Source organism: Drosophila kikkawai, chromosome 2R (genome assembly GCF_030179895.1).
Source record: "Drosophila kikkawai strain 14028-0561.14 chromosome 2R, DkikHiC1v2, whole genome shotgun sequence".
Lineage (NCBI taxonomy): Eukaryota > Metazoa > Arthropoda > Insecta > Diptera > Drosophilidae > Drosophila > Drosophila kikkawai.
This window is the reverse complement of record NC_091729.1, coordinates 26,970,340-26,982,680: the sequence shown is the minus strand read 5'-3', so window position 1 is coordinate 26,982,680 and position 12,341 is coordinate 26,970,340. Positions and strand designations below refer to the sequence as shown.

The following is a 12,341-nucleotide window of genomic DNA, read 5'->3' as shown; positions in this document are numbered from 1 at the left end:
TCACTCTTTTATAGCCAAATCTAGCTACTTTTTAGCTGTTAATCGCCAGCACTGGCAGGTAGAAGAAGCAGCTTGTTGATTTTTTGTTGCCGCACGCGTTCGAAAAGGAAATCGGGTAATATTTTCCGTGCCGCCCGCGTAGTGTATATATTTTGTAGTTGCTCGTAACACTAGTGAAAACCAAATCCCAAATTCGCGAGTGCAACCACCCAGCCAGCTGTGGCGGTACGAGTTTAGAGGTAAGTCAGCTGGTGGCCTTTGCAAGCGGGGCCTTACATAATTTTGGGGGGGCCGGAATTTTGTGTTTCGCTCAAAATGCAGGCAAAATGACATCATTTGGTAGTTTTTAGCATATGTCGTTGATATATGGATGTTTATATAGCAATCCTGTCACTATTTTAACTGCAAGGGCATTACGAAAAGAGGTCTTTACCAGATGAAATTCCTAGACTTCCAAAGTGCCCCAAAAGCACCTCGAAATATTCAATATTATTGTATAAATTAGCATATTTTTATTAAAAATTCCAACCCCCTCAAGTAATAACACACACTTTTCATTTAGAATTAGAATGCAAGTTTTTATTACTTCATGTTTCAAATACTTTTACTTCCTTCCCTTCTTCTTGAGGGCACCGAGCAGGTCTCTAGACCTTTTCGCATTCCATTCACTACATGTTTACTTTGAGAGTTTCACACTTAGTTATCTAATTGAATTCGTTACATGGGCTTTATTCAGAGTTCCGGCGTATTTTTAGGCTAAACTATTTAGTGCATGTGCCCAATGGGATTTAAATTAGTGAGTCTGCTTGGTTTTTCAATAGTTTAAACATTAACTTAAAGCTGCTTATTGTGGTTTTCAATCCATTTTCTTTTTGCTCTCTCAAATCACAAAACATTCACATTACATTTAGTTAAAGTATTCAACAGTGAGAAACAAGTACGGAGACATATTAGATTAGAATGTAATCAACATTTATAAGAAAATATATGTGTTTATCGCGTGTAGACTTATTGAGAGTTGGTGCACATTTAAATGCGGCATTTAACGTTTTACAATTGTTATTCACTATTCATTTAATATAAACAAATCTGATGATATGGGGCTGCTGGCGAATGGCACCTCCTCTGCCCCTGGCGGCTCCTCACTATTCCAGAGAGCGCCGGCGCAGCGTCTTGCGCACTCCCCCCAGCGCAGCACTGCTGCGATCGAGGAGCTCGTTGGATAGCCGTGCCAACAGGGGCAGCTCCCGCATGGAGACATTCACCGAGGGCAAGGGTGCCAGCTGCTGCTGCAGCTTCTTGATGGGCGTGGGCGGTGCTAAGTGATGCATCTGCTGCTGCTGGTGGTGGGGTGTGACTGGCAAGCTGGCGGTGGCCACGGTGACCTTCACCTGGACCTCGTCGCTGTGACGTTTCAGGGCCTCGGCGCCCAGGGAATCGGGTCGCTGCTCGGTGGCCTTCAAGCGGTTGCTTTGCTGCCTCTTGGCCGCCTCCTTACGCATCATCAAGTTATCCAGTTTATCCACAGTGGCCTTCAGTTCGTGCTCCCACACATCATTCTGCTGCTGGCCATCTCCGCCCTCGATGGGACGCACGGCCAGTATCTTGACCTTCTGTCGCAGCGCCTCCAAATCCCGCTCGTCCACCACACCTCGCAGTTCTCCCGCCCCCGTCTCGTCGTAGTCGCAGGCATCCTCCTCATCCTCTGTTTCCGCAGCTGTTTGTGGCGTCTTAGCACCCAAGGACATCTGGCTGCCGGCAATAGAGGGATAGTCACACTTCTCCAGCTCCATCTGGAAGTCCGGCAGCGAGGGTAAAGCACTGGAAGTCGGGGAATTTAACTCGGCGCCGACACCTGGCTCGCGGGGTCCCGTCGGAGTGGGAAAATCCCCCCTCTGTCTGTGTATATCCTCGCTGATCCGCTCCAGATTACGCAGCGCTGTTGAGTAGGTGCTCTTGGCACCGGCCACCTGCTGTTGCAGCTCCTGTATGCGATTCTTCTGCGTCTGCAGCTGATCCTGGCAGACCTGCTTCTCTTCGAAATATGGACGTGACTTGTTGATGCTACGCCGATAGCGATCCTCCAGCTGCTGCACCTTCTGCTCGGCGGTGTGAAAGAGCCGGGTGCGCCGCTGGTGCTCCGCATGGCAGTCGGCCTTTTGTGTTTCGGCATCCATCACCTTTTGGGTGGCATGGTTGAGCATCTCCTGCCAGGCATTGTCGAATTGCCATTCGTGCGAGTTGGACATGAAACGTTGTTCGGCCAGCGCCACCGTTTCCTTGGCTGCAGCATGGATTTCTGAGGGTGGAGGGGGATAAGAGTTAAATGTGGTTTATGGTGGGTACTCTCTATACTCACCATTTGCTCGCTGGAACTTGACTGCCGCCTGCTGGCATTCGATTTGTGCTTCGCGTGCCTTGTCCAAGGACTCGTAGTAGGGGCGAGCCTTCTCTATGCAGCTGCCTAACTTTTTCGAGGAAAGCTTCAGGCGACGCGTAGATTCATTCAGCAGAATGCGAAATGTGGAATTAGCCTCCTTGGAAAGTAGAAAATATTTAGTATAAAGTTTAAGGTAAATGTTAAATTAAGTTTACCTCCAGTTCGATTTCAAGCTTATTAATCTCATCGGTTGCACTATTGAGATTCTCCAGTTCAATCTGCAAAAGATTAAAGTGAAAACGATAAGTTTACTTTAAAAAGATATAATGCTAATTCTGTTCCCCTTCCTTGCAGTATTTCCCTACGACACCTGCCCACCGAAACCTCCAAGATGTCCAAGGACTCAAAATATGATCTGAGCAAGATATACGCTCGCGTGGATCGTGTCAATGTAAGCGGCCTGCTGCGCACCCACAGCGACTATGTGATGAGGGCAGCCGATGCCCTTTTCAAGGCCAATAACTTCCAGGATCTAATGTTGGAGGCCATGTCCGCCAAGTCCTACCTACACGAGCTGGGCATCTTCAAGGATGTGAGCGTGCACATTGACATAAGCCGGGGATCAGATGCCTCACCGCAGGGCTACGAGGTGACCTTCAAGGGCAACGAGTACTCGCGCATGATGGGTTCGGCGGGCACAGAGATTGGCCAGAACGAGGGATCTCTACGAACAGAGCTGACCATCCCGAATATCTTTGGGCGTGGGGAGAGCATCTCACTGCAGGGCAGCTATAGCAGCACAAGGGCCAATGATTTGCAGCTAAAGTTCTGGAAACCCTTTTTCCACACGCGTTTCATGGAAAACCGACCCGAGTAAGGAGGTGAAATATTCTTAGAAATTCTACTATAATTTATGGTTATTTCTTTTCTTTTAGAGTATCCTTCAGCCTGTTTAGACAAACTGATAGATTCGACATCAGCTCATTTCAATCCACAAATCTAGGCTATTTGGTGGACTTTTCGGCACACACTATGCTGGGCGTGGATGTAAGTATAAAAACCTACATTTAACTTTATAAAACTCTTGAATTAATGTAATATTCCTCTCAATTCCAGTTGACCCACTCCCTGCAGTACGAGAACTCCATCAGGGAAGTGGGACTCCTCAACAAATCGGTGCCCTTCGGCATTCGCGATCACTGCGGACCCAAGCTGGCCTCGCTGCTGCGCTACTCCGTGATCTACGACAATCGGGATGGCAATGTATTCCCCACCCGCGGAGTTCTGCTCAAGTCGGTCAACGAGTATTGCGGATTGGGTGGCAATATCGCCTACACCAGCAGCACGGCCCACGGAGAGGTGAATGTGTCGCTGTTTGCCGGCCTGGTGGCACAGTTTTGCGGTCGTGTTGGTGTCCTCAAGGAGACCAAACAGACAACACAGCTGCCCCTGAGTTCGTTGTTCTACTGCGGCGGCCCCTTGACTCTGCGAGGATTTAAGTTTGGAGGAGCTGGACCCGTGATTGATGGTACGCCCATTGGGGCACAGACTTTCTGGGCGACGGGCGCACATCTATGGGCGCCTTTACCCTTTGCCGGAGTCTTCAAGAACCTGGCCAGTCACTTTAGGATGCATTTCTTCTACAACCTGGGCAACAGTAATAGCTTTACCACAGGTTTGTTTAAGCTACCAATTATCATCTATTTTACTTTACTTATTTTTAATTATATTTTATTTCGCAGAAAATATGCGCAGTTCCTTTGGCATGGGTCTGGCTGTCAAGTTGGCGGAACGAGCACGCATTGAACTCAACTATTGCATCCCTGTGAAACGCCAGGCCACGGATAAGATCACCAACGGTTTCCAGTTTGGCATTGGCTACGAGTTTGTGTAGAGATCAGCTCCAATGACTGGATTAAATCCTAGCAAAAGCCATGAGAGTCACAACCCAACAGCAACAAACTAATTCTAATCTACAACAAATGGCTGCCCTGTCCCAACTATCACGAGTGCTTAGAGATTCTGTTCCGTATTCTATGTTCAATGCATTTCTATTATTTTTCTCTGCAAATTTATTCGTAGTCCCAGCGATCATTTAAGTAGTTCCTAAGGCGTGTACATACGTAAAACGAAATGTTAAACAAATAAAATAAAAAAAAAAAACAAAAATGTAAAACGAAATGAAAGTATATTTTAATTTATTGAGAGGGAAAACTTCGATGTTTCGAAATCTTAAATATCGAAAATATCGATATTCTCAATACATCTATATATTTCGTTTTCAGATTATTTCAATTTAAGCAGAATATCGATTTATTTCAAATACATAATGAGCAACTTTAATATATAGATTTATGCATTGGGTTTTCCAGAGGAGAAGCTAATTATACTTGTATCAAAATAATATATTCAAGGTTAACATTTTAATAAAAACAAAACATTTACAGGCACTTTAAAAAGTAATTAAGGAATCGATAAATAACAATTTTTAAGCGAGTAAAATTTATATAGTCATCCTGTACTTAAAAACTGAAGCTCTAAGCAATATATTATTTCAATTCCACTTATTTATCTTTCACTTTAATCAACAACTTAAAGCCTGAATACTTGAAACCCCCTCTCAAAAAGTACAACTGATTTTTGTTGTTAAAATATTTAACAATTTAGCAAAAGGTCTCTCCAAGTGTCAGGTTTGTTGATTTTACCCATTAACATGTGCATTTTTACAGGGGACAACCGCCGGTGGACTTGTGTTCATGGATCGCTGAACTGCAGTTTTTCGTTTTGGGCTTTTTTTTTGTTTTGTTTTGGAATTTTCAGTTCGGGACCCACGGCATTTTGTGGTCGAAAAAAAAACAGGTTTTAATTATAATTTTTTCGTTTTGTTTTGTTATGTCTGCCCCTTTTTTATGGCGGCTTTTATTAAGGCCTGTCCCAGTTTGATTTTTATCGTGTCCGCTCTGAACATTTCTCCACATCCCGGACATACATACAAGATACAACATAAACCGAAGAAGTGGGAGCTTTTTGGTAAGGGCACGCTCGAGTTGCCTCTGTAATCGAGATTGATTTAAGAGCCCAGACAAAGCCAAGTGCGAGCGAAGCCTCCTACAAAAACTGGTTTTCTGTGTAAACAAACCAAACCAGTTTGAGAGCATCCGCTGCAGATGAACACATTTCAACACTTGAACTTTCCTGGAATTTTTCGCCAGGCAAAGGAACGAGGCTTCAACTTGTTTCGATCGTTTGCAACTAACAAACTTTTTGGCTAACAAAAAGTTAGCCCTTCTCTTTTAAAACCCTTTTCAGTCAATTGATTGGAATTGGAGGGAAAAAATCACACAAAAGCAATTAAGACTGCTGTGATTAAAGGCCCTAGACCTTAGGACCAAGCTACCTCTTCGATTCCAGCCAATGACGCACAATCAAATGAGTAAATATGCCATAAAAACATTTTATTACAATGCAATTCAATTGTAAATACTGGAAAAAAGGTGAACATGTTTATTAACCGCCGCGAAGGCAGCTGTGTGTGTTTTTTGAAGACAGCAAAAAATATTTGATTATCAGCAAGCAAACAAATGAGCATTTTTTTCGGATAAATTAAATGTTGAAATGACGGCGCAAATTGTATAAATATTTTCGCAACGTAGCTTCGTACCCAAACCCTACAATTAAAATGTATGGAAAAGAATTGCAATTGGGGGAACAAGACTGTGTAAATATTTCCAAAGAACTTAATCTACATTTTCCACAGCCAGTACACGCGGGGAACTCCTCTACAATTATTGATTTTGCACATTAAATTTAAAGCTCACAACAGGGTCAAAACCAAATGGAACGAGGCCCCAAAAACGTTGCCGCCATAACACGCGATGCGGGGACGGTTTGCTTCGCTTTTGTTTTGCATTCGTCAGAGTTTCGCGTTCCGCCAAAGGGCGGCTAAAGCTCAACTTGAGTCACAGACTATGAATAAGCCAATCAAAGGCGAAAGGTTAGAGGCAAGGCGTGTTGTGTAGTCTGTTGGCTATAAACAAAACCTAGAAAAGATGACGTGAGTGTGGCTCGTTAGGATCCCAAACAAATCTACAGACATGGGGACGCCACCCACGCAAAAGGATATTATGATATCAAATCGGGAATGACGACTACTTGGCTAGTGACACGTCAGACTCTGGAGTTAGTTGGCATAGACATGTGGGCAGGAGCTATATTTAACTCTAATTGAGTTATATCAGGGAATGTAAAGGGGTTTCCCTTTTAGGGAGGTCACAAAGAGGAATAAATAATGTAAGATATGGAATACGGAAAGGAAAATCTTACACCTTAAGAATATAAAATGTCTTGGTCTCATTGATAAAAGATGGAAATTCTCTCCTCGAAACATCTAGAAAACTAAATCAAAAGTAACGTTTCAAGTTTCAATTTAAATTCCTAATTTATCCCAACAAAACCCCTGAGTTTCCTGTACTAATGTTCTATGCATTTTATTCCCATCAAAAACAATAAGAGAAGTGTCACAAGTACTAGAGCTACCTCAGGTTATAAGAATTCGCCATTACTTATTCATTTTCCATGACAACCATGGCTTTAACCCCTTGATACATCTTGCATGATTGTTTATTAGCTTACATCCCAGACACATCCAGCTCTTTTAAGGGTGTCCTTCCTCCCCGTTCCGCTCAATGTTTTTCCAATTCCGCAATGACGCCAGCCCAGCCCAGCTGCCTTTTTTTCGCCGGTGTGGCGTGATGCCGACCAACTGGGCCGACCTGACCTACATACATCTGGCGGTGACAGCTTTCTCCCCTCGCTCAGCCGGCGACCGTCAAACAAGAACCACCCTTCAGTTGGCGAAAATGCCAATAGTGTAATGGAAACCTACATGAAATTTACATCGATTTGAGTTGCGCAACAAAAAAAAACCAACGAGAAGAGGAAGCCGCAGGAACTTGTAGGACATTCAACTCGAGCGGAAATGTACGTCATCGGGGCGGAATAATGCGGCAGTCACAAGAAAAAACTGTCGCAAAGGTTGGGGCTTTTGAAGCCAAAAGAAAATAATATATAAAAGTAGTACGCACAAACACAGTATTTTCTCTCCTGAAAGAAAGTCGCCACTGGGAGAGGTCAAAACAACAGATTGTTATATAAAGAGGAAAAAGCTATGCGATGCGTGAACGAATGTCAGGCGACCCGAAAATAAATAAGCCAAGTCCAACGTAGCTTGACGATTGCAATTGACCGCATAAAGTTTTTATATTTTTAATTACCCCCTTCAGAGTTATGTCAACTTGGAAAAGTTGCAATGATGATAAATGAATGGAATGGAGAGCAAGAGCAGAAAGTCACAGAAATCAGGCGAACTACAACTACTCTCTGGAGAAGACTCTCTAGAAGTGTGTGTCCCACTTTATATAAATTATTTTCAATTGCTTTTGCCAAGAAACTTTTTAGCTGTGACCTTTATGTGGTTTATTATATTAACTTAAGTACAAGCGAACTTTTAGCAGCTCTACTAAATTGCTTGGTATATTTGTCGATAAACAAAAGTTCGAAATGCAGCAACAAGTTCATGACTGATAAGATTGCCTCTTTAAAAACGCTATCACTATTGATTTGATAAAGCAGGAAATGACCGCTCACTGAACCGTAGTGCCTTGTTCAAATTGTGTACATTGAATGTCATTAACAATTCAGAGACTACGATGGCGATGAACTAACAAAGCCAAAGCCAAAATTAATTCATTAAATCTGAAAATGCATGGAAAATAATGTGCTGTAACAGCTTCAACGAAAGTAGCAGCCGTGGTTATGCCTCATTGATGATAATAGTGATGATGGTGGCTGCTATGATGATGATTATGATGATGGTGGTGTGGTTGAGAAACCCCTAGGGGGATTGCACCCAACGAAAGGTTACAAAACTGTGTAAATAACTCTCGGATAAAGGGAGGCATCTGCTTTTTTATTTCTCTCAATGATATACCATATTTTGTATTTAATAAACTTCCTACAGTTGTTGGTTTCACTTTCATTGCCATGAATAAAAAATGGGAATATACAGCAAGTGACTTTCGCTGAGTAGCACTTCTGGACGAACGGTTCGGCGTGGGTAGCGTGGCCGAGCGGTCTAAGGCGCTGGTTTAAGGCACCAGTCTCCTCGGAGGCGTGGGTTCGAATCCCACCGCTGCCACAGAAAGAGATTAACTTTTTTTTTAATGCTTTTACTTTATTTTTTATTTATTTGATGATGAAAGGAGCAAACAATGGAGTATTAAGCACTCCCACCTTTAATACGGTTTATTTTACATTTTATTATATGCTTAGGTGGACAAATATCTTGAGATATAACCTTTGAACAGCTTGCCAAACGATAAAAACCTCAGTTCGTATTCGTAATAAAAGATAAAGAATACAATAGCTTCTCGGGGGACACCTGATATACTATATAATATAATATTTGAATCAAAAGTTGACTCACTTTATCGTGCACGATTTTCTGATTCATAGACGACGCCTTCTCCTCCGTTGAAGTTCTCTAATTCTCCCACCTTGCTTACGTAACACAGAGCACCCAATAGGCCAAAAGTCATTAGTCATTTTGTAGAATTTTTATCAACTTCGACGCGCGCAGAAAGTTTCCCCTGCTAATCTAATTATCATTATCAAATGGGGCAAGGCAAACAATTTATTTATAAATTGTTTCACTAATTTTCTATACCAGAGGCTACCCTATAGCTTCTCTGAAAAGGCAATTAACGTATAATCGATAATTGCCGCTTAATTATGCATTCGCTTGGCTTTAGAAAGTTTATTAAGACAAGAGATAAAAGCCCCAAGCACGCAAATAACTATTCTTCAGCCAACTGACGCGTGTTTAAAAACAAGACAACAAATAGAGAAAGAAACAATAAAACATCTGTCGAGACACACGATTTAAATCAAATAGACTTTGGGCCAACAACGCCGCTTTATCAATTTTTTGTCTATGGTTTGTCGTCATCGAAACTCGAAAAATCTCTTAAGATAACAAATTTTGCACGCGCTAAAAAGTGAAGAAAAAACACACTCTGCTCATTGATAAATCATTGGAAATAGAAGGCAAGCAACAACAAAGCCGGCTTGGCTTGTCTGAAGAGGAAGTCGAGCATAAAAAACATTGAGAAAGAAGCCAACAAAAAATAATAACAAAAAAATCTGGCAAAATCGAAACAAAATATTTTGCGTTTTTGGAAATATATTTTTGTTGTTGCTTTCGCGGGAATTCTCATTCTCCAGACCGGTTTTCGGTACAGTTCTCGGTTCAGCGAAGGCATTTTCGTTTATGGAGGGAACTCACATCTAAATGATTGTTTATAGAAAACGATCGCCTCTATCTCTCTCGTTTCAAGAGGTTCCAACGATGCCTATACTGTATATTTCTTCTATACTATATATTTTATTCCCATACATATATTTTCAGACATTATCTAGTGCTTCAATCAAGTCACATGCGCACATGCCTGTGTGTGGTGTGTGGTTAGAAATCAAATGTTGTTAATGACTTTACTCGGCATGCGACCATGCCTCCCACTAGGAATTTGCATTTAAAAATAGATATTATTGGTGAGAATATTCTTTGTGTAGAACCGGGGAATATTTACAAAGGGAATTTATATTTATTGTTCTGTTCCCGGATGGAGAAAGGTGTTTTTTAAATGGAAAATACCTTAGCTCGAAGTGAATAAATATATTTACAGATGTTTAGCGATTACAGAATTTAAAATGTAAACAAATTATGATGATTATTTATAGTTATTCATGACATTGAAATTAAATCAAGGTTTTTTGTATTACAATCAAAGTATAAATCATAACTTTAAATGGAAAATAAATTAAATTAAACATGTTGAAGCATACAAAAGGTGATTTACATAGGATTTTCCTGTGATAATATAACATGTAATGTTTTAAAAAACATTAATTTATAGTTAAATTAAATTTCTAATTAATATTTCTCCACTTTTATTGCGTTTTACGAAAAGGATTAGACCTCCAAGTGGTATTCTCTTTCTGACACTCTCAATGGGATTAAATGTCTCTAGTTTCCCCCAGGAAAATGTGTTTTTTTTTTTCCTAGACTCCGCCATTTAAGGCCATTAAGCGCCTGTGAGTGCAACTTGGCGATTGTTTTGCGTAGTTGAATAAGCGAATACATCTTGATTTATGCAAAGACACTGACTATTGTTGCCTCACACAGCCAACAACATAAAAGAAAGACACAAAATAAAATTAAAAACAAAATATGCGAAATAAAAACAAAAACAAAGGCGTGTATAGGTTGCGTGTGCGCTTTGGTATTTCCATTTATTAAATTTGTATGCATACCTCCTCTCCCGAAAAGCAAAGAGCAAAAGAGGAGGAGCGAAGGAAAAGATAAAGAGCAATAACCAAGCTGCACTTGAATACAATTTAGGTACCGAGAGTTCACTTCCATATAGAGGCGAAAATTCCCAAATAATTCCCGAGTGCGTGGGATAACAAAATAAGAAGAAACAGTCACTTGACACTCACTCTTTGTGATGCTGTTTCTCCTTCGTCCTTTCGTCATTTCACAATATATGAACGGTTTTCGTAGGAAAAGGAAACCAGCAATTTGCTTTAAAGGCTGACTAAATTGATTTTGAATTTTTTGTTTTTTTTGGGAGCCAACAAAGCGTGAAAAAGGTTCATGCAATAAATGTGTAACAAAGTGGAATGCAAAAACAGCAGGTTCCTCCTCTATTTCCCCCAATTAAAACCGAAAAGTGCAACGAAAGCGGGTGGGGAGAGAACAAAAAGAGGGAAGTGACAAAAACAGATCAAAAACAAAGCAACGTGCCAAGGCAGCAGTTGGATATTTGTTATTGTCGTGTGTTTTCTATGTAACAGAAAAATCACTTGGCACGGCCAGGTACGGTGGAGAGAAAGAGGAGGAAGATAGAGAGAGAGAGACAGGCGCTTTGCCAAATATTTGCACACACACACACACTCACCTGAATTTGCGGGTCCAGCTCGTCTTCTGCACTCGACATTTTCGCTGATTTTCACCAATCACAAATATGCAAAACTGTGCTAATTTTCACTTTTCTGTCGCCCGCTTTTCAATTGAAAACCACTTGCATTTCGTTCAATTAAATCTTGTTGTTTGCATACACACACACACGGGCTCTGCGTCGCGTCTATTTTCCAGTGTCCGTGTGTGCGCCTCAATTTAGTTGTGCTTTCTTCAATATTATGTAAATTTGTGTTTGTTGTTAACTAGCGATTTGTTAAACGGTTCCTTTTTTCTCGTTTCTTTTGCGTTTTACGTTTAATGTTTCACAATAAAATTGCATGGGTGCCAGGAATAGAGAACACGCGGCGACTGAGAACTAAATAAAAGGCATCAACAAACGAACGCTCGTTACATCTCTTCCGCTGCCACTGAATTTGCTTAATTTCGCTTACAAATGCTAAACTATCCTAAAAAAAAGACGCGTCCAACCGCGAGTGTGTTACCAGATTAACTAAATTTTTAATGTTACCAGATTAAAGTTAAAATTAAAATCCAAACAATACGCACAAGTTATGAGAAGGGTGGAAGACTTGGCTAAGCCAACCGAAGGTTTAAACCCCTTACGTTTTTGCACTACGTTTTTCCAGGGTTGTCGGGTATCTTGAAAAATATCGTATTTCTGATATTATATTTAATTAATAAAAAAAAAATTAATTTAACGTAGCATTTAAAAATATTTTTATATTTGATTTTTTTTATAACTTCGTTGAATAAAAATTTGTATTTTACTAATTAAAATAATTAAAGTCGGAGTTTAAAAATATAATAACATGGTCGAAAATCCACAAAATTCAATTCGGAAAGCTTTTCTGTGCTAGTTTTTAGTAGCTTAAAAATCTGCATACGGAATTTTAAATTTCAAGAAATTAAAATTTTTGCCAA

At 40.7% G+C, this 12,341-nt stretch overlaps 3 protein-coding genes and 1 non-coding gene across 4 annotated transcripts in view; 2 read left to right on the top strand and 2 right to left on the bottom strand.

Annotated features, from left to right (window-relative positions):
- hbs (hibris) overlaps positions 1-132 on the bottom strand; it is a 41,196-nt gene extending 41,064 nt beyond the window's left edge. Inside the window, exon 1 of the mRNA XM_070283805.1 lies at positions 5-132. The gene's annotated coding sequence lies outside the window, so the exon portion shown is untranslated. The remainder of the gene's footprint in view (positions 1-4) is intronic.
- LOC108072449 (SAM50-like protein CG7639) lies at positions 82-4,511 on the top strand. The gene is made up of 5 exons (XM_017163576.3): positions 82-239; positions 2,735-3,253; positions 3,316-3,427; positions 3,497-4,055; positions 4,123-4,511. The coding sequence occupies exons 2-5, from the start codon at positions 2,772-2,774 to the stop codon at positions 4,272-4,274; spliced, it is 1,305 nt and encodes a 434-aa protein (XP_017019065.1). The 5' UTR covers positions 82-239; positions 2,735-2,771; the 3' UTR covers positions 4,275-4,511.
- On the bottom strand, positions 552-11,906 carry pcs (SH3 domain-binding protein parcas). Its single transcript, XM_017163575.2, has 4 exons — positions 11,398-11,906; positions 2,596-2,658; positions 2,360-2,537; positions 552-2,299 (listed from the first exon to the last, which is right to left on the bottom strand). Exons 1-4 carry the CDS (start codon positions 11,434-11,436, stop codon positions 1,146-1,148), a joined length of 1,434 nt encoding a protein of 477 aa, XP_017019064.1. The 5' UTR covers positions 11,437-11,906; the 3' UTR covers positions 552-1,145.
- Positions 8,495-8,576, top strand: TRNAL-AAG (transfer RNA leucine (anticodon AAG)). Its single transcript has one exon. It is a non-coding gene; the product is annotated as a tRNA-Leu (tRNA).
- Positions 11,907-12,341: the final 435 nt, after the last annotated feature.

What these genes read in the sequence shown, in the direction of transcription:
- LOC108072449 (XM_017163576.3), top strand. Translation starts at nt 2,772, where the DNA reads ATGTCCAAGGACTCAAAATATGATCTGAGCAAGATATACGCTCGCGTG. An exon ending in ACACTATGCTGGGCGTGGAT is followed by an intron (nt 3,428 to 3,496) that starts GTAAGTATAAAA and finishes TCTCAATTCCAG; the next exon opens with TTGACCCACTCCCTGCAGTA. An exon ending in CAGTAATAGCTTTACCACAG is followed by an intron (nt 4,056 to 4,122) that starts GTTTGTTTAAGC and finishes TTTATTTCGCAG; the next exon opens with AAAATATGCGCAGTTCCTTT.
- pcs (XM_017163575.2), bottom strand. Translation starts at nt 11,436, where the DNA reads ATGTCGAGTGCAGAAGACGAGCTGGACCCGCAAATTCAG. An exon ending in AGCTTGAAATCGAACTGGAG is followed by an intron (nt 2,538 to 2,595) that starts GTAAACTTAATT and finishes CTACTTTCCAAG; the next exon opens with GAGGCTAATTCCACATTTCG. An exon ending in CAAGTTCCAGCGAGCAAATG is followed by an intron (nt 2,300 to 2,359) that starts GTGAGTATAGAG and finishes CTCCACCCTCAG; the next exon opens with AAATCCATGCTGCAGCCAAG.